Source organism: Rattus norvegicus, chromosome 2, assembly GCF_036323735.1.
Source record: "Rattus norvegicus strain BN/NHsdMcwi chromosome 2, GRCr8, whole genome shotgun sequence".
NCBI classification, from domain to species: domain Eukaryota; kingdom Metazoa; phylum Chordata; class Mammalia; order Rodentia; family Muridae; genus Rattus; species Rattus norvegicus.
The window spans coordinates 176145896-176171776 of NC_086020.1; the positions used below are offsets into that span (position 1 = coordinate 176145896).

Here is a 25881-nt window from a genome sequence, read left to right on the forward strand (position 1 = left end):
TTACAGTGTGGTAGAGGAAGTTTATTTACGGATGTGGGGAGAACATGGCAAGGGCCCTTGGGCTAGCCAGCAAGGCAGCAATCAGTCGGGGAGAACATGGCAAGGGCCCTTGGGCTAGCCAGCAAGGCAGCAATCAGTCGGGGAGAACATGGCAAGGGCCCTTGGGCTAGCCAGCAAGGCAGCAATCAGTCGGGGAGAACATGGCAAGGGACCGTGAGCTGGTCAACAAGGCGGCAATCAGTAAAGACTGAAACACTACCCAAATCCAGTCCAGGGAGGGCTGGGGAATCAGGAAGGCATGGGGCAGTGCTGGCTGCAACTCCAGGAGACAAAGCCTGGTGTCTGATGCCCAGGGTGGGAGTCCCATTCTTGCAGGCAGAAGATGGTGGCAGGAAGCTGAAGGTAGTCTGACCCTACCAGAACCTGAGCAGTGGAGGGAGCTTCATCACTGCCTGGAAACTGGCTCCACAAGTGCTCTACAGGGCTGCGACTGCTCTCAGCTCTGGGGCTTCTCACTCGGGTGCCCTTAGCACCGACAACAGCTCCCTCTGCTCTCTGTGTAGAGCCTGGAACCAAAGGAAGAGAACAGCCGTGTGGGGTGAGACAAGTACCCTGTGTGCCGGGCCCCCCCCAGCCCAGGCCCTCCTAGAACAATGTGGGTGTTCTGTGGCTCATGTCACAGGTCTCGCCAGGATGTGCTAGGCCCTGACCGTCCATAGGTATTTATGGCAGTGTGGATGCCCTAGCCACCTCTCCTGGGCCTCTCCACATTCAACCATAACTCCCAAAAGTGGCTCCAGAGCCTTTGTCCTCACTGGAGAAACTTAGTCCTCCTAGTGCTCAAATTCCAACCCAGGGCCTAGGCATGCTGGGTAAGTGCTCACGCAATCACTGGGAACTGAGACAGTGAAAAGGGCTCTGAGGCTCCCACACCAAACTGGAGCAGCTCGCAGGTCGGGGGACCACAGTTAGGACAATTTATTATCCAGGGAGGTGGGGTGCTAAGGAGCCTCATGAGGATGGGGCGGGGGGGCGGGGCTCCAAGGCCCTAAGCACCAGCACAGGGAGACTGGAGGGCACGGGACAGGTCTTCCACCTGTGCCACCTCTCTGAGGCCAGGGCAGGCTGCAGCTCACTGGTCACAGGAAGAGAAAGCCAGAAGGAACCTGGAAACACCACGATTCTCAGAAGCAGGATGATGTATGTCTTAGAAAGTGACTGTCCACTGTGCACTGTACTAGACACAGACTGGGGACCTATGACAGATGAAGAGGACCTGGTAGTAATGCTGTCACTTGGACCCCTCTGAGACTCTTAGAACTGCATCTGGAGCCACTAAGGAGCTATCTCACCACCCCAGTCACACCTGCCACCTGCACCACCCAGCTCCACTGCCTTAAAAGTCCCTCCCTTGGGACCAACTTCAGAAGTCAGCTTTTCCCAAGGGACACATGCTTGCTACCACCTGTTTCCATGTGCCAGAGGCCAGAAGAAGATGACGGATCCCTTGGAACTGGAGTTATGAGAGTTGTGAGCCATCGGTATGAGGGCTAGGAATTAACCCATGTCCTAGAGAACACCTCTTAACCGCTGGAGTCGTTCTGATGCACGCAGGGTGGGCTCCACTTGGACAGAGCCCCAGGTTCCTATCCTTTCTGGCCATGCTCACTTAGCAGCTGCACAGGAACATGCGCTGTGACTGGACCTCAGCACAAGCACTGAGGAGCCACCTCACACAGCCCAGTACAGCCCACTCTGCTGCTGGAGCACAGCCCACTCCCAATGGGATTCCGGCCTGGAGAGAGGAGGCCACCAACCCTGGGGGGCTGAGACAAGAGGAAATCAGCTGATCCAAACACTTGCCTGCCATGTTTGCTGGACGGCCTGAACCTGCTGCTGTAGCTCCTCCACCTGCCGGCGTCCAGCCAGCACAGCCTCAGCCAGTTCCTGGTTCTTGGCTTCCTGTTTCTGAACTTGACGGCACAGGGTATCCTGCTGCTTCAAGAAGTAGGGTGCCATGACACTGCACAGGTCTTTCTCTGGGATTCCACTAGGTCGCCTGGGGGCAGGGCACATGGGTCACAGGGACGGGGGAGGAATCTAAGCATACAGGAGGCTTCTATCTCCAAACCCTGTCAGCAGCTGTCCTGCTTCAAGTCTTGTGCTAGGCTAGGACTCTACTGGGATCCCTTCACCTCCCAGACCTGCTCCTGATGGAACTCTGGCTCCCTGTCCCTTGGCCTCCCTGCCCTAAAGGCATCCTCCAGGTCTCCCCTACAGCCTGCTTCTCTACACTCACTCATGCCCAGCCCTCCAGAACTCTCTCAAACTTGCCTCTGTCCTTATGGCCACGTGTCCAGGCTGGTACACTACCCCAACAGACTATGAGTTAGGAAGATCAAGGTGGAGGCAAACACCAGACTGGTAGCGCCTCAGAGATACTCAAACTCCCAGAGAACCTGTAAGAGCTAGTAGGTGTATTGAGAGTTTTGATCTCTTTAAAAACACACAAGTATTATAAAAATACGTTTTTGTTTAATCCCAGGTGTGGGATATAGGGCTGCGTCGTGCTCTGGCAGGGGTGTGGTCTTGCCAACTGGTAAGCCTGCAAGTTTCTGTGTGTGACATTTGGAATTCTGGGGACTTTTCAGAGAATACACAAGTGCTAGAGCCCCAAGAGTAGGGTTGCTCTCATGGCTGGGTAGCCCGGCGGTGCTTGGGTACTGCTGGCTGTTGTTGATAGTGGTTTGCCAAGCAGTCTCGTACAAAGAGACGGAAAAGAAGAAATTAGATATCCTGCCAGTGAAGATCAAACTTGCCCCAAGGAACCTTACGTCCTACTCAGCAGGAAGTAGTCTAACGACAGCATCGCCCCCTTGCCCTCTCTTCTCTCCTACCTAGTGCCAGGGGCTGAAGGGGAAGAAGTAGAGGAGTGGAAGAAAGAAAAACCCACAGAGCAGTCCTAGGTCCAGTTACGAGGAGGTGTGAACGGATGTGTTAAGGCACTGGTTAACAAGCAAGCGCTGTTCTGTGTTTTATAAATTCCTGTTCAGTTGTAAAACGTCAGCTCCCCTCTGACCCCTACACATTTCCTGTGGCATACACCCCTCCAAGAATTAATAAATGTCATGTTAAAATGTGAAAGGTATCCTTAGCAGAGAGGATCCTGAGCTTGGCTGCTGTTCTGGCTACTTGGGCGTTCTCAGAGGACCCTCAAACACGCATTCACTTGGTACTTTACCTGCAAAGAGCTACCTACTTGGATAGTGGTCCCTCTGCTGATAGCAGCACAGAGCCATGGGCTCTCTAGTTCCAGGCCACCTCTGGTCCCCAGCCCCCCTTCCTCTCCACTTGCCTTAAGCTGCAGCCTGTAGGGTCCTGCCTGAGACACAGCTTTACCATTATTTATTAGTTGTTTGTTGTTTCTCTGTGTAGCCCTGGATGTCTTGGAACTTACTTTGCAGGCCAGGCTGCCCTCAAACTCACAAAGATCTGTCAGTCTCTGCCTCCTGAGTGCTGGGATTAAAGGTGTGTGCGAAGACAAGAATGAAAAAGATCTCCAGGCTGGGCCTGGTGGTCCATAGAACCCCACAGTACCTGAGAGACTCTGGCAGAAGGGTGAGGGTCACAGCCTACAGATCAGGCCTACTGGTTGGTGTGCACTTTGATCCCAGGCAGATCTTGTGATTTCTTGTCTACACAGTAAGTTCCAGGCTAGCCAGGCCTGCATAATAAGGCCATAAAAAGCCCAAACCAACAATAGAAAACTTCATAGGGGATGGCTGGAGAGATGGCTCTGAGATTAAGAGCACTGGCTACTCTTTCAGAATTTGATTCTCACACCCACAGGAGGCTTACAACGGTTGGTAATTTCAGTTCCAACTCTGCTGCCCTCTTCTGATATACTAAGCAAGAAAGTGGTGCAGACACAAGTGTAGACAGAACCTTCATATGCGGAAAAGAGATCAGTCACAGTCAATCTGACCTAGTGAGTTCAAGGCCAGCTGAGTGAACTTTAAAAGTAACATTTATTAGCCAGGAGGTGGTGGCCCACACCTTTAGTCCCAGGACTTGGGAGATAGAGAAAAGGCAGGAGGATCGACATGAGTTGAAAGCCAAGTTTGTCTACAGAATGAGTTCCAAGACAGAAAAATACACAGAAAAATCCTGTCTCAAAAAACAAAAATAAATAAATAATAAATTTTATTTTATGTGTATGGTGTTTTGCCTGTGTGTATGTATACCATGAGTGCCGGTGGAACCAGAAGAGGGCTCTGGATTCCCTAAATTGGAGTTAAGAATGGTTATAAACAGCCACAGGGGTGCTAGGAACCAAATTCTGGTTTGGAAGAATAGCAGCCAGTATTGTAGAGCACTGAGCTATCTGTACAGGTAACGGAGGGAACTCAGTGAGACTCTGTATCAAAATCAAATGTAGAAAGAGGGCTGAGGCTATAGGTTAGCAGTAGAATCCTGCTAGCGTGCCCAAGGCCCTGTGTTCAGCACCCAGTACTATAGAAGAAAGAGATATGGCAACTCTGACCGGGAAGCTGTCAGGTATGGGCAGGACACAGAAAACTGCTGGAGCCTAGGCCACTCTGGTCACAATGGCCTCCTGCCCTCTACTCTTCACCTTGGTCACCAGATAGATGGCAATGTTGTCCAGACAGCAGCTGCAGAGGGCTGCCTGTTCATTAGTGAATCTCTGGCCTCTACAACCACACCGAGTGGACAATACAGACTTCCTAACTATTTGTTGAATAAACAAAGCCATGTGTCTGGTCGTCTAATCTGTCCATGAAGCCAAACCTCACTATCTGGCCCCATCCCCCAGCCCTCCCTTCTGTTCCTAAGGCCTCAGGGGTCCCAGGAAGGCCTCAAACAGTTCCCTTCCAGAGGCCAGGAGCCCACGAACTCAGATATGGGTAAGAATTAGTCTTCTCCCAGACTTTGAGGATCCCTGCTGATAAACCCTCTCCCCATTTGTTCTCACCAGGCTGTCTCTCCACGATCTTTGCCTTCTTCTATTATCTTATCCAGGGAGTTCAGGACAGCTTCTAGGTTCCCCTCCTCTTTGATTTCTGAGATTTCCTCCTGAGCAGAGAGGAAGAAAGACCTCATGCATGCCTCAGTGGAACAGCACTTAGAAGAGTTACACTGATTTTGATCGCCCTCCTTAATAGTCCAATTTCTCTACATTGTTGTTTTTTTAAAGGTTTATTTATTAATTTTATGTATATGAGTACACTGTCCCTGTCCTCAGACACACCAGAAGAGGGCACTGGATCCCATTACAGATGGTTGTGAGCCACCATGCGGTTGCTGGGATTTGAACTCAGGACCTCTGGAAGAGCAGTCGGTGCTCTTAACCGCTGAGCCATCTCCCCAGCCCGTCAGTGTCTGGTTTTGAGAACTAAGAATAAAATCTAAAATAGCAAGCACTTATTAAACCAGTTTAATATATTATTCCCAGTTTATTCCTCAGGTTCTTAAAGGTCTCTTCAGAAGCTGGGGGCGAGGGTGAGTAGTGCCTGTGTTGCCCTGGTTGAGCACACGCTGCCTTGGCTGCAGACACCTTATAAACATACATCACAGGACAGCGAGAGCAGGGGCACTGAAGCTCTGCACTGTGTGGAGGGCAGGGCTGCCTGGTGTTACAGCTACTGCACTGGATGGCAGTTCCAGGAGCTGAGCACACAGAGACAGCTCGTCGACTGCCATCTTTAAGGACCTAAAGGTAAAGCAAAACCTAATGAAAATGGCCTCTGGCCACTGTGCCACTCACACGGATAGACGTCTGCAACTGAGCCACAAACTTGTCATAGATCCACCGTGTCGCCTCAGGGTTCAACTGGTGCAAGTGTTTGTAACAGCTGGCGAACCTCTCATAGCTGTCAGGTAGGAGACAAGCAAAGTTGGGGTGATCAGCACCCAGCCAGTCACCTCTGTGTTTTAACACAAGACTCAGTTTTGTCAACTGGGACCCAGGTAATGGCTGCGATGCAGATCTGTCATGTGACAGGTAGGCCACTTCTACTCCCACCTAGGGCTCTAGCGGTATTTTTTTTTTTTTTCGGAGCTGGGGACCGAACCCAGGGCCTTGCGCTTGCTAGGCAAGCGCTCTACCACTGAGCTAAATCCCCAACCCTGGGCTCTAGCAGTATTTACACATAGGTTATGGGGCTGGAGGTGTAGTTCAGTTGGTAGACTCTTTGCCTATAACATGCATGAAGCTGCTGTTTGATTCCCAATAGTTGGGATCAGGAGTTCAAGGTCACTCTCAGCTACACAGTAAGTCCAAGACCAGCCTAAATTACAGGAGACTCTGTTGAAATAAACACAATAAAAATAAAAGCAGGTCATTGTGGTGACTTGAATGATGTCTTTGTTAGTGTTTTATTGCTGTGAAGAGACACCATGACCAAAACAAGTCTATAAAAGAAAGTATTTAATTTGAGGCTCATGGTTCCAGTGGGTAGTATAGAGTCTATGAGCATCATTGTGGGAAGTAGATGGGCATGGCACTGGGACAGTAGCTGAGAGCTGATCCAAAGGCAGGAGGGGGGGGGGGGGACTTGGTGTGGGCTTTTGAAATCTCAAAGCCCAGTCCCAGTGACATACCTCCTCCAACAAGGTTACACCCCCTAATCCTTTCCAAACAGTTCCACTAACTGGGGACCAAGCAGTCAAACATACAAGCCCATGGAGGCCACTCTTATTCAAATCACCACCATGAGAATGGCCCCCATAGACTCCTATGTTTGGAAACTTGGTCCTGAGTTTGTGCAGCTGTTTGAAGGTTAGGTCTGGCCTTGTTGGAGGAGGTGTGTCACTGGGATGGGCTCCGAGGTTTTAGAAGCTACACCACCATTGCCAGTGTTTGTCTCCTCGCTTCTGTTTGTGGATTAGAAGTAAGCTCTCAGCTACAGCTGCAGCAACATGCCTGACTGCTTGCTGCCACACTCCCTGCCATGGCCGTGGACTCTAACCTAAAGGAAGTTCTTTCTTTTATCAGTTCTTTGGCCATGATGCTTTGTCACAGCAACAGGAAAGTAACTAAGATGTCATTCAAACCACCACAATGACCTGATTTTATTAGTTTTATTGTTTGTTGATTTCAACAGGGTCTTGTGTAGTTTCGGCTGGCCCTCCTCCTGCCTATATGAGTGTCTCTGTGGGTCTGGTTTACCTCACTCAGGACCTTATCTCTTTTTTGTGGGGACAAATCCTACAGGCCAGATCCCACTCCCCACTGCTGAATTGTTTCTTTTCATGGAGTTGTAACCTAAGTGCCTGCCTTCCAAAGGGAAGAAACCTCTCAGCTCTGAGAAGCCGCTGACTGTTGTAGACCCCTGCAGCAGTGGGGGCTATCTGGGGAGGTTTCTCTTTGAGGCAGGGACTTAACATTTCAGAGGTCCCTAGGTCAATCTGGGTGGTAAAGATACTGCTGTCCCACTTGACAAAAGTGGTCACCAAGGCCATTCAGCCAGTGAACCATGAAGGCAGGACCTGCACCCAGGCAGTGTCCTTATGAGCCAGTGTACTTTCTCAGTGCACAGCTGGCTGGTCTCAAACAAACTGAGGTCAGGGCCAAAGTCTGCTCTGTCCTGAGGAGAAGGAAGCACAGACAGAAGGGCCATGAGGCTGAGGCAGCTAGGAGTGGAGCAGGGCTGTAGCCCGGCAGCCCAGGCCAGGCCTCCATCCTGGCTGCCCACTTTGCTTAGAGTCCATACTGCTTCTTCCCAATATTGCTGTTGGGATCGAGGTTCCAGCATTTCTTTCCACAAGGATATTACATTGTTTATAAGAAAGTATAATTTTATGTCTGGCCAACACACCGCCATGGGCCCTTTCTAAAACATCACTTTCCTTCCCTGAGTGTAGTTTTCAAGAAATCCACAAGGCATCCGGGCCATTCCCACACTGGCACCGCTGACTTAAATACCCAAGACAGGACTCTGTAGAAAGTGTCCCTTCTTGTGAAATGTGCTTGTTTCTGGGGCCCTTCATGTTTACAGGATTCTCAATAGAATCAGGAACCCCCGAAGAGTTCTCAGGTGACACCTATGGGCAGAGTCTACTTCACCCCTGCTATGGGTCCTAGCCACTGCTGGAGCTGAGGAGAGCTATGCCCGGCTTGACCTGGATGCCTGAGTGGGCTGTGAAGACGAACAGGATCCCAGATGTTTAAGCCACAATTACCCATTTCAATCCCAGCCCACATGGGCAGGCATCATGTGTCCCTCCACAGTCCTCTTCAGAAGCCACAGACTGAGTGGCTGGCACAACTAGGAAGAAAACAAGATGCCTAGAACTGTGCTGTGGGCTGTGGGCTGGACAGGTTCCCAGCATCTGCCCTTTGAATTGTCCTTTTGATATCTGAGCACAGTCACCCAAGGGCACTAAGGCGGCAACGTCTCCCTCAGATAGAGGGGCTGTGACGCTGCTCAGTGTACCTTCAAGCGAGCGCCTGTGTTAGCTGCTGCCGCTCTCCCTGCTGGTGATTGCAGGAGGGTGGAATTCGCAGCAAACACCCAGTGAGTACATACAGCTTGAAGAAAAATGGTCTGAGAGGGGGAAGGGTGGGGGACAGAGAAGGAAACGAAGATGTCACTTAGCAGCAGAGTGTGCTTAACATGCTGGAGGCCTGGCTTCAATGCCCTGCATGAAAAAGTAAAAAAAGAAAAAAGAAGAGAAAAAGACATAAATCTACGGGAAATGGGGGTGGGGGTTAGGGGAGGGAGGCAAAAGAGTTCTGGGTTCTCTCTCTCTCTCTCTCTCTCTCTCTCTCTCTCTCTCTCTCTCTGTGTGTGTGTGTGTGTCTGTGTGTCTGTGTGTGTGCGTGTGTGCATGTGTGTGATGTGTTCTCATGATGTTGGGTGTCTTCTATCTCCTTTTTTTGAAATTTTATTATTTTCGTTTTAGTATAGGTGTTCTGCCTACATGTATGTCTGTGTACCATGTCCGTGTCTACTGGACGTAGAGGTCAGAAGAGGACCTCAGATTCTTTGGAACTGGAGTTTCAGATGGCTGGGAACTGCCATATGGGTGCTGGGAACTGGATGTGGGCCCTTTGCAAGAGCAGCAAGCCATGTCTCCAGCCCCTGGTTTGTCTGTTTGTTTTAGAGTCTCACTATGTGGCTCATTCTGGTCCCAAACTTCTGAGCTCCAGTGATCCTCTGGCCCGGGAGGGGCTGGGACTACAGGTGATGCCACAATTGGTGAGTGACTGCCTGGCATGCAGAAAGCCCTCCAGGTTCAATCAAAGTACAAAGACCAGCTGTGGTGGTATCCGCACGTAATCCCAGCAATCAGGAGTAAGAAGCTAAAGAATCAGGAGCTTGAGCCGAGGAATCACCCTCAGCTACATAGGAGTCTGAGGCCAATCTGGGATAAATGCCACCCGAGAGAGATTGGGGGGGGGGGGTAGAAAAAGAGAGAGACAGAGAGAAAACAAACCAGGCATGATAGTATAAAAAGAAAACAAACAAAGGGGGCTGGAGAGATGGCTCAGCAGTTAAGAGCACTGACTGCTCTTCCAGAGGTCCTGAGTTCAAATTCCAGGAACTACATGGTGGCTCACAACCATCTGTAATGGGATCGGATGCCCTCTTCTGGCGTATTTGAAGATAGCAATGTTGTACTCATACATAAAGTAAATAAATCTTGGGTTGGGGATTTAGCTCAGTGGTAGAGCGCTTGCCTAGGAAGCGCAAAGCCCTGGGTTCGGTCCCCAGCTCCGGAAAAAAAAAAAGAAAAAAGAAAAAAAATAATAAATCTTTAGAAAGAGAGAGAGAGAGAGAGAGAGAGAGAGAGAGAGAGAGAGAGAAGGAAAACAACAACAACAACAACAAAACCCCAAACTGGGTGATAATCCTTTAATCCAGCAATTAGGAGGCAGAAGCAGAAGATTTCTGCAAACTCAAGGCCAGCCTGGTCTTAATGAGTTCCAGGACAGCCAGGACAGTATAGAGATACCTGTCTCAAAACTAAACCAAACCAAGACAAATTTAAAACCTCATTTTAGGGCTAGGGACCGACCTCAGTTGGGAAAGTGCTAGCCTACACATACGAAGCCCTGGTACCACATAAAACAGCATGGTGGACACTTTGGTACCATCTCAGGAAGCAGAGGCAGGAAGAGCATTCAGATGAGCCTGCTGTATGACACCCCTTCTTTTTTTTTTTTTTGGTTCTTTTTTTCGGAGCTGGGGACCGAACCCAGGGCCTTGCGCTTGCTAGGCAAGTGCTCTACCACTGAGCTAAATCCCCAACCCCATGACACCCCTTCTTAAAACAAACCCCCAAACCCAATGACTAGCTAGGCCTAGTGGTAGGTATCTATAACCTTGTAACACAGTAAATAGGAGGATCATAAGTTTAAGGCCAGCCTGGGCCACAAAATGAGATCCTGTCTCAAAAACAATACCAACAAAGAAATCCACAAACAAAGCTTTAAAACTGGGATGAGCTTTCTAGTGCTACCAGGAAATGGGGAGATAGAGCTTGAGGCCTAGGGGCTTCCAAAGCTACTGAACAATGTCCTCACACAATAGCTTTCTGAATTCCACTGTGATAGATTCAAGTTTCTTTTAAAATTTCTCATAAAAATGTATCTATGTGGGGTTGAAGAGATAGCTCATTGGTTAAAAGCACTGGCTGCTTTTCCAGAGGTCCTGGGTTCAATTCCCAGAAACCACATGGTGGCTCACAACCATGGGATCTGATGCCTTCTTCCAGCATGTAGGTGTATATGCATATATACATAAAATAAAATAAATCTTTTAAAATTAACTTATCTACACACACTTGACATAGGAAGATCAGCTGGGTCAGGGAGTCTGAGGGCAATACCAGCAAAACCTTTCTCCTCTTTCTTTTGCTTTTTGCAGGGCTGGGGGTTAAACTCAGGTCCATGTGAATGCTAAACAAGTACTCGTCCCTCAGGCTCTAGGCCCAGCCCCCATAACCCTGTCTCTTAAGAGAAAGCATTTCTAGTCAATACACATAATCCTAGCACTCGAAAGCGGAACCCAGGAGATGAAGGGTCCATAGCTTCAGTTACATAATGAATGTGAAGTCAGCTGTGTTATATAGAAACATACAGTTTCAAAAAAAAAAAAAAAACCAGAATTAAAAACCAAGTAAGTAAAAGGCTGCCTGTGGTGTACATGTCTTTATTCCCAGCATAGGCAGGCAGATCTGAGTTCCAGTCCAGCCAAGGCCACACAGTGGCCCATCTCAAAAAATAAATACATAGAAATTCCTGAGGCCGGGGCTGGAAAGACAGCTCAGCGGTTAAGAGCACTGACCAGTCTTCCAGAGGTTCTGAGTTCAATTCCCAGCAACCACATGGTGGCTCACGACCATCTGTAATGGGACCTGATGCCCTCTTCTGGTGTGTCTGGAGACAACTAGTGTATTTATATGCTTAAAATAAACAGTTTTAAAGAAGAAAGAAGAGGAACTCCTGAGGTGACGGTAGCGGCTGACGTTAGCCCAGCACATCCTCTCACTGCGCATGCGTCATCTGAACTCACGGAGGCAGCTTTTCTTTTTCTGCTCTGAAGACCCAGGATAGGGAGGAGTGTGTAACTCAGAGTGGAGCACATGCATGCAGTCAGTAACCCAGAAGTGAGAACTAGAGAGTCACTGTGAAGGAGCTGAAGTTTCACGTTACAGAAGTGTGACGTCAGAGGCTGGGGAGGTCAGCCGGTAACATGCTTGCCATGCGCGCCTAAGAATGTTGATGCCCAGTGCCCATGTCAAAGGCCAGGACTACAGGGCTGGGCACAATCCCAGCACTTTAAAAGCAGAAGAGACCTCTAGAATTCAAGGTCAGTCTAGTCCATACAGTTCCAGGCTATTCTGGGTGACATAAAAAGACTATATTTTAAAAAGGGCAGGGACGGGTGGGGTGGTTGGCAGCAGATCTGGACTTGGAAGCACCCACTGTAGAAAGCAGAGAACTAGTCATCTGTCAACCTGGTTTTTGTTTGTTTGCTTGTTTTGGTTTGTTGTTGTGGTTTTGAGACAAGGTCTATGTGACCTTGGCTGTCCTCAAATTCTCTATGTAGGTACCCAACTACATTGTTTTACACACACACCACGAAAAGGTAAACACGGCACAGATAATACACGTGTAACACTTGGGGCAGTGCCACAAGAGAACACAGTGCCAAGGGAGCAAAAAGAAGTTCAGAAGTTGTGTGTGATGGTGCACCCCTGCAGACCCATATCAGGATGCAGAGGCAGGGGAAACACTGCGAGTTCTAGGCTAGCATGTGCAAAATGAGAGATGCCTCAAAACCCAAAATTTACAAAAAGCAGGGCTTGCCTTCAGCTGCCGTGCACAGCCGGCTTCTCAATTCAACAGTTCCACAGTTTGCTCACCAGAGGGCAGTAGCGACCGACACAAAAGTAGTGAGGGTCTGACAGCAACAGATCAACCTGGAGACAAACACCCAGGCTGTCCCATGACACCTGCAGTTACAGCAGGTTCCATCCCTTAGAAGGGATGCTCCAGTTGAAGATGTAAAGCAAGTCCCTAGAATGCACCAAGCCATGGATTCAATCCTCAGAACACACCCTTCGAGACTGTAATAATCCCAGCACCTGGGAGGAGGAAGATCAGAAGTTCAGGGCTAGCCTGAGCTACAGAAGACCTGTCTCAAATACAAACACTAACCCACCACACACAAACAACTTACTGAGCTCCAGCAACATGGCAGCATAGCAGACCAACCTTTTGGATACAAATCCAAAGCATGACTGCAACTGAGGGCGAGGGTGGAAGTCAGGATAGATTTGCTACCTAAACATAAGGACTGAGCTTGGTACCCAGCACCCATGTAAAATTCCTAGGGCTCAGGAGTAGAGCTGGGGACTCTTGGGAACCGATGGCCTGCCAGTCTAATCTAACAGTCAAGTCCCGGGCTAGTGAGGGATCATGCTTCAAAATGGCTGGATGGGTAAAGGTAACTGCTGCCAAGCCTGACGACTTGAGTTTGATCCCTGGGACTCACAGGGTAGAAGAGGTGACAGACTCGTGAAAGTTATCCTCTGAGCTCCGTACACACATAGGGAGATTTGGCCCAGACTTCAGGGAAATAAGTTTGGACTATTAAGGAGGTGGCTGCAGTCTGGAAGGGGGCTCCATGAACAGCAGGTGTACTGAGGCTCAGGTGTGACTCAAGGGCTGTGCAGTGTACACACGTGTGCAAAGATGCAGTTGTCATGGGAACAGTTAGAAGACTGACTGGTATCTGGCCCTGTTGTAAACATTTTAGGAGAATTAGCTTACCAAGTCCTTATAGGAACCTTGTGATGACCCTCCACTATAGTCATCCCCAACACGTGGATGTCCAAGAACTGGTAGACAGAAGCTTGTCCAAGGTCACTCAGCTGGGATGTGATAGAGCCAGCTAGAATGTACACTCCACCATTCTGGGAAGGGAGGGGCCTGAATCCAAACTAATGGACCACAAGAGGGAACCATAAAAGGGCCAAAGGGATTGAAGCAGAGACTGAGATCTGCACAGACTGATTCAAAAGAATGGATCTGGGAGGGGCGACTAAGATGACACAGCCTGGAAAAGGCAGAAACAGCAAAGACAGAGTAGGGGAGATCTGGACAGGCAGATCTGCACTCAGAATGAACTCCCACCACGACCAGATCATCTGCTCCTGAGGAGTGGGCAGGGAGTTTCTATGGCTCACACAGAAACCCACTTTCTGTACAGAACTGCTTCCCCAGTGCCAACCAGCTTTGCTCCTATGCACGTTTTTCTTCTGGACTTCCAAGGCTGGGGTAGAACTCCAGCCTCCCAGCAGCTCTATCACTAGCCCCGCCCATCCCTCAGCCCCATCCCCCACCTCCTTGCCATTAGTTTAAAATGCTGGCAACGGGGGCATAATTGATGTTGCTCTTTCCTTGGGCTAACATAACTATATAAGTCACACCCTGCCCAGAACATTCCAGGTCACAACACTGGATCAGGACACAGTAAAAACTTAGTTCCCTCAGCTTCATGGAACCTCCTTCTCTGTGACAAGCTGTTGAATGCACTGTGGACTGGTGGGAGACCTGGCTTTCTCTGAATAGTACTAACTGGCCTTTAGCCTGGGCTCCACTAATACCACCAACCCAGTCTCCCCTGGCAGGTTCAAATGTCACAGAAAAGGAATCCCTTGCTTGCTGCAACTAAAGGCTGTTTCAGAAGGTTCTGGAGAACCTTCTGTCAGGACAGAAAAGATCTCACTTTTGGAGAACAAGGGGAGTGCAGCTAGCAGGGCCATGCAAGACTACATTTCTATATTGTGAAGCCTAAGAACAGCATATCTGCCACTCGGGCCTCAGCCAGGCCAACGAAAAGAAGGACAACAGGGCAAGAGTCTGAGGTCCACCTGAAGCCAGCATGTCCAGTCTTCCTCTTGTCACTGGGGCCTGCTGCACAATCTGTTCTCCTGCTCAACCTAATATCTATATTAAAAATGTGTAAGCCATGGGGCTGGAGAGATGGCTCAGAGGTTAAGAGCACTGACTGCGGGGGGAGGATGGGGAGGGGAACACCCATAAGGAAGGGGAGGGGGGAGGGGGATGTTTGCCCGGAAACCGGGAAAGGGAATAACACTCGAAATGTATATAAGAAATACTCAAGTTAATAATAATAATAAAAAAAAAAAAAAAAAAGAGCACTGACTGCTCTTCCAGAGGTCCTGAGTTCAATTCCCAGCAACCACATGGTGGCTCACAACCATCTGTAATGGGATCTGATGCCCTCTTCTGGTGTGTAAGAAGACAGCTACAGGGTATGCATAAAATAAATTAACCTTTAAAAAAAATGCAAGAAAAACGTGACCCACATAAAAGCCAGGCACAATCCGCATGTACCTGCAACCCAGCAATGGAGAGAGGGCTGTGGGACTTGCTGACTGCCAGCCTAGCTGAGAACCTGCCCAGAAACAGGGTAGAGGTACAGAGGGTATAGGAGAGCACCTGGTGACCTCTGGTACCTGAGTATGCACAGACACCCTTGTTCATATATACCACACACACAACTTTTTTTTTTTAATCTGCTGAGTTGTAGGGAAAACCAACCTGGGTTTTAAAGATTATACTGTCAAGGGGCTGAAAAAACAGCTCAATTGGAAAAGTTCTGGCCTGCAAGCACCAAGACAAAGTCTGAGGGTTCTGGGGGTATAACTATTTTTATTTCTCATTTTATGTGCATGGATGTTTTGCCTACATGTATGTGTATGCACCACATACACACCTGGTGCCAGCAGAGACCAGAAGAGGGTGGCAGTTTCCCTGGAAGAACAGTTACAGATGGGTGTGAGCCACCATGTGATCGCTGGGAATGGAGCCTGAGGAGAGCCTGCGTTTGATGCCCAGAACACATGTGAAAAAGTCTGGTGTGATGATGTGTGCTTGTAATGCCAGCACTGTGGAGACAAGGGAACTCGCTGGCCACCGTCAGGTCTCAGTGACAAGTCTCATGCCCTGGTGGTGAGGAATCCTTTCTCAGGGAACATGGTAGAAAGTTCCTGAGGAAAGCCACTGGAGGTTGCATGTATACCCACGAGGCACACACACTCTAATCTTGTTGTGGTGACTCACACTTGTCTCAGCGGTGTACAGACTGAAGCAGCACTACAATGAGTTCAGGGGCAGCCTGGTCAGCTCCAGGCCAGTCTGAGCAATGGAATGTAAGTCGTCTCAAAACAAACCAAGCACCCCATAACCTATAGGTGATATCTTATGAATAAAGAAGTTTTTGTGTGACTGACACTTTACCCTTGAAATCGAGGCCCTCTAATGGCTTAGTAGAGTTGCAAGAATCCAAATATCTGCATCCATCTTAAAAGTCTGGAGCCCAAGTCAATACTCAGGAGGCTGAGGCTGGAGGGCTTTGAGTTTGAGGCCAGCCTGAGCTACACAGCAGGACTCTATCTCAAAAACAAAGTCTGTTGGCAAAAGACTTGTACTGGCAGGAAATCTCCAGCTACTCTCCGATCTCGCTGCTCCTGAGCAGTGACCCATTCAGATAGTGAGTAGCCTTTACTAGGCCCTGTCTACATGACCCATTCAGATAGTGAGTAGCCTTTACTAGGCCCTGTCTACATGGAGACCAACTGAAGTCACATTTAACTAAGGAGGGGAAGAGTGTTCCATCGAGAAGTAACCGGGAAAGTGTGTCAGGTCTGAGGACATCACATTTGCATGCAAGGTGCAAGCTTTGCACCCAGGCCACCAAGCAGGCAGTGTGGCAACCCCAAGCCACTGAACACGCTGAGAAGGACATGATGCAACCTCCTGGAGAGAAGAGGTTTCCGGCTAAGGCCAGAAGACAGATCTGGAGGCTGATGCTGTACTAGAAGCTAACAGGTTGTAAGTAAGAACAGAAACAAGAAATGCAGGCAGGGCAGTGTGAGCTCTCAAACAGGACTGTAAGGTGGTTAGACAGCAGCTGCTCCTGGCCATGAAAAGGACGCAGGAGAGAAGAGAGTAATCCACGTGGAACCTGACCGCTCTGGAGATTTCTAGCACTAAGTGTTGAAATAGGTCTGACATTCAGATGACCTGGGACTCATTCATCCCAGAACTGTTTCTTGAGTATCCAAATGTGTTGGTCGATGCTGTAGGGTGGATGGACACCGTAAGCCAGACCTGTATACCTCTGAGAGCCCTACTGTCGTATGTGAAGGTGTGCTGTCATAGTTTGCACAGCAAATGACTCCTAAAGGTCCCTGTATTCAAAGCATGGCACAGCTTTTGCTGCTCGAGGTGGTGGAACCTCTAGGGAGAAGCCTAGTAGAAGGAAGTTAGTTCACGGGGACTAGACGGCGGAGGGACCTTAGGACTCCCGTCCCTCTTCTTCCTGTTTGCTGTGAAGAGCTGAGTGGCTTCCATGCTTGATACAAGCCAAAGCAACTGCAGAGTGAATCCTCTAGACCATGAGCGAGAATGAGCCCTTCCTATTCATCTGTCTCAGGAGCTTATTAGTCAGGACCACAGGACCCCGAGTCTCAGGCTTGCTGACCACACACCAGCAGGCGTTATCCTTTAGACCTCCATCTGCTGAAGCGCACAACATCTCAGCCCAGGAATCCTTTATTTCTACAACAGCCAAGTTGAGAACACTCAGATTGGCACCCACAATGCCTCTGCAAACAGACCAGCACTTCCTCTCTCCAGTTCTCCTTGGTCTGTAACAGAAATGCCCAGATTCAAGAGCAGGTGCGCTCGGCTGTGGGGTCAAAGGCTTCAAGGGGAAGCCTTGTTTGTCCTTCCAACCAGCACCTGGGACCGCATCGCCCTTCTGCTCTTCACCCTGCCTCCGGCCCCTAAGTTGCTGGAATTACAAATGTACCCCACCATGCCAGGCTTCGCCTAGGCCACCAGGGCAGGAAGCTCGCAGGTCTCTGTGACTGCTGCATATCCAGCAGCTAACAGTTTAGGCTCCATCTATCACCTGCAATGGTGTTTGTATTATGAACACCCTGAGGGCCTGCAGTCAACAATTAGATCTTTGTGAAGACCAGAGTTTGGGATATTGGCTGGGAACAGTGGGTGTAAGATGACTTATATATAAAATATTTACAAATTATTTATCAAACTGCAATGGGGAGGTTGTGGGTGGGACTGGAAAGTTGGTTCAGCTGTTAAGAACACAGGTTGCTCTAGCAGAGGACCCAAGTTTGGTTCTCAGAACCAACATGGTAGCTTATAACCATCTGCAACTCCAGTTCCAGGAGATCTGAGACCGTTTTCTGGCCTGAGGGCACCATGTGGTGCTTAAACACATACGGGCAAACCACTCACACTTGTGCAAAACAAGTTTTTGATCACTATTCTCTAGCCAAGGATATGTCTACCACAAATATCTGAACACCCCACGGCCTGTACCCATAAACTTTTAATATTTTTCTTTTTTTCTTTTTAACATTCATTCATTCATTCATTCAAGTGTACGAGTACACTGTCACTGTCTTCAGACACACCCAAAGAGGGCATTAGATCTTGTTACAGATGCTTGTGAGCCATCATGTGGTTGCTGGGAATTGAACTCAGAACCTCTGGAAGAACAGTCAGTGCTCTTAACCACTGAGCCATCTCTCCAGCTCTACCTTTGGTTTTAAATTTATTTTCTTATCTGTGCTCATTATGCTACCATGCCCTGTGGCTATCTTGTTTATTGTCTGCTACCCACTGAATTTGCTGCTCTATACACCCACAGCCCCAAATACAGAGAAGGCAGGAAGGTGTGTTAGGAGTAGGTGAGGAGCTGGATCACAAGGTCCATGCAGAAGAAAACACTGCTGTGTGATGTTATGGGCCTGTCATCAGCGACTAGAGAGCTGAGACAGGATTATCAGCCCAAATCAAGCCTACTGACAAGTTATTGAGACCATGCCTCAAAATAAAGTTTGTTTCTTTAAGCTGCCAGACCTGAGTCCTAGGAACTAAACCTAGGCCCTAGGTAAGAGCATAGAGTACCCTTAACCACCAAGCCACTTCTCCAACCCCAAGACTTATTTTACATTTTATCAGTGGGGAGCGCAGGAGCTGGAGTCACAAGTAGAAATGAGATTCTGGACCTGGGTGCTGGGTCTCCAACTCCAGTCCTCTGTAAGTGTAGTAAGTACTCTTAGCCATTGAGCCATCCATCCCTCCACCCACTGCAGATTAAAAAAAAAAAACTTTAAAAAGGGCTGGAGATGCAGCTCGGTGGTAGAGCAGGTGCTGAGCACAGGCTCGAGGTTCTACCCCGTAGAGAAACACAGAAACATGATTGGAAGCCAAGACGCCCAGATTACAAAAAGAGATGGTCTCTTTGTGGCATTTCATCCTGTTTTCCAGGGCCCCTCAGCCTCCCGGGTGGCTGTCCTTACAGGTGGTGTGCCAGGCCTCAAAATAAGGAGTGTTTGGGGCTCAGCTGGTAAAAGCACCCACAAGATGGTTCACATCCATTTGTAACTCCACTTCCAGAGGATCTGACACTCTGACCTTTGTGGGCATTAAGCATGCATGTGGTGCAAATACATACGTGCAAGCAAAATACCCAGACATAAACATGACCAAATCCAATTATCATTTTAAAAAAGGAAGGTTCTTCCCCAAACCACCAGATTGATGAATGAAGCACTGACCACTGAACTGTACCAAGCCCGTTTTTTTTTTTTTTTGTTTTGTTTTTTAAATATTGCGATAGGGTGTGGTTGAATTGGACAGGTCATTCTCAAACTCACGATCCTCCTCCCTCCACCTCCCGAGGAAGTGGGATTGTAATAGTGGGCCACCGAGTCTGGCAAACGGAAATCACTGAGGTCAAAGAACAGAAATCCTGGAAGACCGGTGGGACTGCAAGGGTGTTTCAGTATCAGAGGCGTTGGCCTGGTGGGATCAGGGGCAAAACTCTCCCTTAAAACTATCCGATTTGGGGGTTGGGGATTTAGCTCAGTGGTAGAGCACTTTCCTAGCAAGCGCAAGGCCCTGGGTTCGGTCCTCAGCTCCGGAAAAAAAAAAAACAAAAAAACAAAACTATCCGATGTGGAAAGAGCAAAAAGTTTCTCCTTATGACTACAGGTTTAGAGCTCGCAAACTCCCGCGCCTTTCCGCTCCAGCCCACAGTGCTGTGTTAGGCCTAGGTAAACAGATGACCTCCGGGAAAGGACGTCAGCTGCCCTAAGGCTGCCGAGGGGCGTCGGGCTGTTGCCTCGAGAGAAGGTGGAGAAGAGAGTTCCGTGCCTTTCCTCTGCAACTCGTGCCAACCGAGGACAGTGCGAAAAGCTTGGCCGAGGGTCCCAGCTAATCTCACCAGGTCGTCCCATGTGACTGAGCCAAGATCTCGCGGGATTTACTATCACAAAGACAAACCCTCCTGCCACCTCTTCCCATTGGTCCCCACCTACCTCTTGCCCGCGACTAGTTTCTGGAGGAAAGTGTCCACTATGGTATCGAGGAGTTTCACCCTGGAGATGGTCGTGTCGCCTGGCACAGCTTCCGTAGATGAACCCTCGGGCCCCTTTTCCGCAGCCTCATTATCTTGGCTCACTCCAGCCATGTTGAAATTGAACCGCCAAAATGAACTGGTCCTGCAGCTCCTCCCAACAGGACCTCCGATTGGAGGCAAGGGAATGCCCGTCACTGAGCCGGATGGGGCGGGACAGTTGCCAGAGACAAGTAGTGCCTCGGACAATTCTCAGGGGAAAAAGCAAAGACCCAAAAGCCAAAGTTTAGGGGCTCAATAAAAACTTTTAATTACATTTCATACAGTGCAACAGTGAATATTCGCAGCTAATATCCTCGAAAGTCCATTTCTATCTAATGCTGAATGTGCATTTTCTTTCCAATGTGCCTTCATCCAGTCTTCCTATCTTGCGTTTCTGTCTTCCTGCCTTGAGTTGCTAATTTGTGTTATGGATCAAGGGTCAAAATTTCTAGCTGTTTTGGTCTCCAGTTTTGGAAAAATGACCGCCCGCTGGCCCATCTTCCCCAAGGCCAATCCTAGTACCTGGACCTTGGGAAAGTAGGGGTCTCATGGGGGATGCTTTTACCTTTACATCCATAGTCCTTTCAAACAAGGGGAAGGAAGGAAAGGGAAAAAGGACAAGAAAATCAAGTCGGGACGAAGTAACCTAAGGCATGAAAGGCAGGAGCCTTATGTCCACACTCTGACCAAAGAAGAGCAGAGAGACATCCAGTCACAAAGTTCTCCATAGCAAAAGCTTAAAAGGGGCCCTTGCTCCGTTGTATTGACAGCTCTTAAGGTAGGGGTGAGGAACAAAAGGATTTGAAATGTTCTGTGGGCTCCACTCTTCAGATGACTATGGGCAAGACTGAAGGGCTCTCTCAGTAAAGTGCAGGAAGTGGGTTCAAGGTTATCCTTTGCTACATAGTGAATTCAAACCCCGCCTGGGATATGAGATCCTGTCTCAAAAAACAACCAAAATACTGAGACAAATAAAAGAAGAGGACCAAAAGGAAACGAATATAGACTACAATGAGCAGTAGAAGAGGTAAGTGAGAGACTGGGTCTAGTCAGGACAGAAGATGTGGAGCAGCCGTGAGAAACACGAAGGCTTCAGTTAGCTAGCACCTTCCAAATTGGCACCATGGCCTTTCCCAAGGCATGAGACCATAGGTAAGGTTGAAAGCATCGCCCAGGCCAAACAGCAAGATTTGCCTGCCTTTTTTCCCATTCCTTGAGCTGTGCCCCTCTGCCGCCAACACAGGCTCAGAGGAGGCAGGGAAGAGGGCAGCTCCTGAGGGGAGCATCAATGATTTTGGCAGTATGAGGCTGGTGACCAGGTGGACCTGGCCTTGGGTGCCTTCCTGACTGTTTTTTTTTTTGTTTTGTTTTGTTTTGTTTTTTTCTGTTGCCAGCACAGGGTATCATGACTGGGATGACACTTCACAACCAAGGATAAACAAAACAAGGACAGTTCATATTCCAGAGCCCCACTGTGAGATGCCTGTCACTATTCATTTGAGTGACATGTATGCCTGTGGCATTGCTGCCTAGGGCTCAGAACTTCCTTGGCGCCTCTGGGCTTGGCTCAGCTGGCCTGGGGAGATAGGAGTGAGGAACACACATCCTCTTGTTACGTTCCAAGCCAGAGGCTCTCTGAACCTGGCTTCAGGGCAGTGTTCAGTATACTCGAGTAAGTCTGATCTGCTTGCAACTGTGCCCACTACTGTAGTCACCTGGCCAATGAAAGCAGCAGCTCATTCTATCAGTAGGTTCCCAGGCCTGAAGGGACAAGGAGGGGAGAGAGAACTGGGATTGGTGTCACAGTTTTCCACTTCTCCGAGGAGTGGGGTCTGACAGCAAACTGAGCTATCAGGATGAGTCGGCTCATTCACAGATGTTCAACTACACACACCTAAAGCCCTAGCATTTCTCCCTCCGAGTAACTCCCAGAGAAGATGAACGCCCTGCACAGCGTGTGCTGCTTCGGTTCATCCCCGAAAGGCAGGGTGAAGCATTGGAACCCAGTGAACAACTCAGTCCCAATTTTAAAATAAGCATTAAAAAAAGAGATCATGAGGGGCTGGGGATTTAGCTCAGTGGTAGAGCGCTTACCTAGGAAGCGCAAGGCCCTGGGTTCGGTCCCCAGCTCCGAAAAAAAGAACCAAAAAAAAAAAAAAAAAGAGATCATGGGCAGCTATGTAGAGCCTTGGCCTAAAGACTCAAGAGGAAGAAGCAGGGGACAAGCAAACTATGAGCAGCTCTTCTCCAGGCCTGAGGGGAGGACAAAAAGTGGGGCACCAGTGAGGGGCTAACAGGGTCCTGTGGCGGTTGATCTTCAGGCCATGACTGAGTACAAGGACCAAGAGAGGGGCCCAGATATGCAGGAGAAATAAAATTATGGGAATCAGGGAAGCCAGGCACAGAACCTCTGCAGAAGGGCAGTCCAAAGTCTCTTCTTTTGTCCCTGATAGGCCACCTGGCTTGGAGCAGGATGGGTGAGTGGTGGTGGCATTTACAGGGGTAGTTATCTTCCCTGCTTTGTCCTGGCCCAGAGTAATGTGTGAAACCATAGCCTCTCCATCCACCGCTTGCTACCAGTGTCTTGAGTCCACCAGCTCGGGTCGCAGGCTGAGTTTCTTGAGGCTCTCGTAGCCCACCACGATGACGATGGTGGAGGGTGTAGCCGAGATGATTCGGGCTGAGAGGCCCTTCATGAGGCCCCAAGGCCCCTCTTCCGCCATCAGCTGTCTGAAGGTCAGGATGATGGAGCTCTTGCCTTCAACCTGGAAAAGTCATCACAGTGAGGGCTACCAAGTGTTTGCTGTCACCACTGCTCAGCACACCCTCAACAGCGCTTCAGGCTCAAGGGGGGACTCCGAGGGCTAGACTATGCTTCCTGAGACAGCACAGTGACTTCCTCCAAGCTCTGGTGACAGACTACCTGGATGAACTTAACCTTTCCTATCCCAGTTTTCTTTTTTCTTTTCTTTTCTTTCTTTTTTTTTTTTTTTTTTTTTGTTCTTTTTTTTCGGAGCTGGGGACCGAACCCAGGGCCTTGCGCTTGCTAGGCAAGCGCTCTACCACTGAGCTAAATCCCCAACCCCCCTATCCCAGTTTTCTAAAATAGGAAACGGTGATAGTCCCTGTGCCTGGGCTGGAGAGATGGCTCAGTGGTTATGGACACTGACTGCTTTTCCAGAGGAGCCAGGTTCAATCCCAGCAACCACATGGTGGCTCACAGCCATCTGTAATGGGATGCAATACCCTTTTCTGGTGTGTTTGAAGACAGCTACTGTGAACTCATTCATATACATTAAAAAAAAAAAAAGTCCAGCATGGTGTCGTACATCTTTAATCCCAGCACTGGAGAGGCAGAGGAAGGCGGATCTCTATAACTCCAGGCCAGGTGGTTGACATAGTAATTTCCAGTCCAGACAGAGGTACAAGATGAAACCCTGTCTCAAACAACAGACTGCCCCATACTGCCTGGCAAGGTGCTCATGAAGTGCCAGCTGCCACTGCCCTCAGGCGAGTGCTCCAGCTGTACACGTTTGGACTAGGCACTTCTCTGTCTCTGGAAGGCTGCATTCATTCCCCAAGAAAGCCCTCAGGGAGCTCTGCCCATCCATGGCTGCCGCCGGTCATCTCAGTCTCTCCAGGCTTCAGGGCTGGAAGCCTCTTGTTCTCATTGTTGGTCACACACCCAGTAGCCGGGACAAGGATCTCTTCCCTTTTCCCTCACAGTTCTACCTCCTTCCCCTACACGCAAATCACAACTTCAGGGCCCACATCAGAGCACTTGTGCCAAGGCAGGGCAAAGGATTCCTTATTCAGACCCTCCCTCTCCAGTGCGGTGACGCCTGCCCCATCCGCCACAGCTCCCTGCTCTGCCCCTCCCCCTTCAGCACCTCCTCCACACTCTTCCCCTGACATCTCATCTGACCACTCTGTTCCGCCCAGGATATGTCTAGCTTAGCCCAAGCCTCTGGCCTAGAAGCTCCTTAAAGCAGGGACCTACCTCAAAGGCAATCCCTAGGGTTGGCTCCCAAGATACCCAGGGAAGGGGTAAGGAAAGAATGAGGCAATCCTGGTTCTTCTCCATGGTAAAGACACCGGAGGGCCCAATCAGATGCCACAGTATTGATTTTCAAATGTTGGAAGAAGCACATTTTCCCAGGGACAAAAATGCCTCTATTTGTTGTCCTTCTCTTTGGACACTCTAATGGCCCCCAAAATCAACTTTACCCCAACCCGTTAAAGTTCCTTTTCTTCCTTCCTGTCCTCGCCACGCTCAGGGATCCTTCTCCCAGATATCTCTCGATTCTCCACCTTTCTTCCTAAGTTACCCTAGTTACACAAGAGCCCCCCTTGCTGCACACCTAAGACTTAATACAGCAAAACCTACGCTGTGCGTATCATGTACCACATTTAGATCCTATTTCTTGGTGCTAACTGTCTTCAGGGTTGACTTTAGACAGGAACTACAGTTTCTGAGCAGCACCAAGAATTGTCAGGGTTTTGAATGCATCTACCCAGTATAACCTGTAAAACCTATTTAAAAAGTCTTTCGGGCCAGCAACATGGCTCAGTGTTTACCATCAAGCCTGATGACCTGAGGTCAGTGTCCTGGAACCTATATGGTAGAAGCTACTGCACGTTAACCTTCGACCTCCACATGCACACAGTAGTGTACACCCCCCCCCCCAAAAAAAAAAAAAAAAAAAAAAAAACCAGAAACAAAACCCATGCAAGTTTCTTAGCTGGCGTGGTAACATGCACCTTTAAACAGTCTGTGGAGGGTGGAAGCAGGAGAATCAAGAGTTCAAGGTCATCCTCAGCTACATAGTAAGTTTGAGGACAGCCTTGCTGAACTATGGGTCTTTGTCTCAAAAACAACAGACACCAAACACAGGGTATCTTCCTGGGATCCCAGAACTCAGGAAGATCAAGAATTTAAGGCCAGCATCAACTACAACAGCAGCTTTGGGGCCAGACTGGACTACATGACATCCTGCCTCACAAACAAAACTAAAGAAAGCTGGCAGCTCAGTTGCTTCAGTATTTGCTGAAAAGTCCAGTGCCTCTGAAAGCAGGGGCGACAGTTCGTGCCTCTGACCCTACTTCTCTAGAGGGACGGGAGGGTCAGGAGGTCAAAGCCATCGTCACAGCTACTTAAGGGGCTCAAATCCAGCCTGGGATGCATGAGAACCTGTCTTTAAGGGTTGAAAAACAAACAAACAAACAAACAAACAAACAGAAGGACCAGCAACCCTGAGTTTGGTTCCCAGAGCCCACACAGTGCATGGCAAGAACTCACCCACTTGCCCAAGTTTTCTTCTAGCTTCTGCTCATACCATGTCCGTCTTGTGTACACACAGTAAAGAAATGGGTGGTTTTGAGAGGAAAAGACATCTGTGTCTCCCTCACATCTCATTGTTCCCAACTGCCCCTCTTCTTCCTCCCTATGCCCAGATCACTTCTTTAGAGACTATCTCTCTGAGTTCAGTTTCTCATTCCCTATGGATTCATGGCCTAGTGGAAAAATCAGAGATGCCTGAAATTACTACGAAATCAATGTCTAGTCACCCCAAGCCTGCAAGGTGAGGAAGGAGGGTGGCTTAGTGCCTAGGCTAACAGAGTATGGAACAGATTCCAGCTGAAGGCTAGAAGAAAGCAGTAAGGGCTCCCAAGGCTGGGCATGCAAATGGGTAGATAGGCAAGGTACAGGCAGAGCAAGAAAAGACAAGCTGGACACTTTCAGCCGGGCGTCTGCAGAGATAAGGACAGGGAGGGGCTTGGATGATCACAGGACTGACTAAAACCAGGGTCACACTGAGGTCACAGGGACACTAGAGGCCTACAGGTCTCGCTTCTAACAGCTTGTCTGAGTCAAAGGCGGGGA

The 25881-nt window shown here is 49.2% G+C and overlaps 2 protein-coding genes and 1 long non-coding RNA gene across 9 annotated transcripts in view; 1 reads left to right on the top strand and 2 right to left on the bottom strand.

The window, feature by feature from the left end:
• Pmf1 (polyamine-modulated factor 1) lies at positions 1 to 20127 on the bottom strand. Of its 3 annotated transcripts, none has more exons than XM_063282530.1 (5): positions 19918 to 20127; positions 5786 to 5891; positions 4994 to 5094; positions 1864 to 1998; positions 1 to 566 (listed from the first exon to the last, which is right to left on the bottom strand). In XM_063282530.1, exons 1-5 carry the CDS (start codon positions 20067 to 20069, stop codon positions 527 to 529), a joined length of 534 nt encoding a protein of 177 aa, XP_063138600.1. In that variant the 5' UTR covers positions 20070 to 20127; the 3' UTR covers positions 1 to 526. The 3 variants fall into 3 exon arrangements, with proteins under 3 accessions (XP_063138600.1, NP_001178497.1, XP_017446593.1); NM_001191568.2 differs by having other exon boundaries at positions 1864 to 2059; positions 19918 to 20085; XM_017591104.3 differs by lacking the exons at positions 4994 to 5094; positions 5786 to 5891 and having other exon boundaries at positions 1864 to 2059; positions 19918 to 20126.
• Positions 11721 to 20271, top strand: LOC134485637 (uncharacterized). The gene is made up of 2 exons (XR_010063853.1): positions 11721 to 11837; positions 19592 to 20271. It is a non-coding gene; the product is annotated as an uncharacterized LOC134485637 (long non-coding RNA).
• Positions 20241 to 25881, bottom strand: part of Slc25a44 (solute carrier family 25, member 44) — a 14830-nt gene continuing 9189 nt past the window's right edge. For 4 of the 5 annotated variants that reach the window (XM_039102760.2, XM_039102761.2, XM_039102759.2 and 1 more), the window contains one exon: positions 20241 to 22762. In XM_039102760.2, the coding sequence (XP_038958688.1) occupies positions 22758 to 22762 (5 nt within the window). In that variant the 3' untranslated portion in view covers positions 20241 to 22757. The remainder of the gene's footprint in view (positions 22763 to 25881) is intronic. The other variant, NM_001108947.1, reaches the window with a different exon arrangement.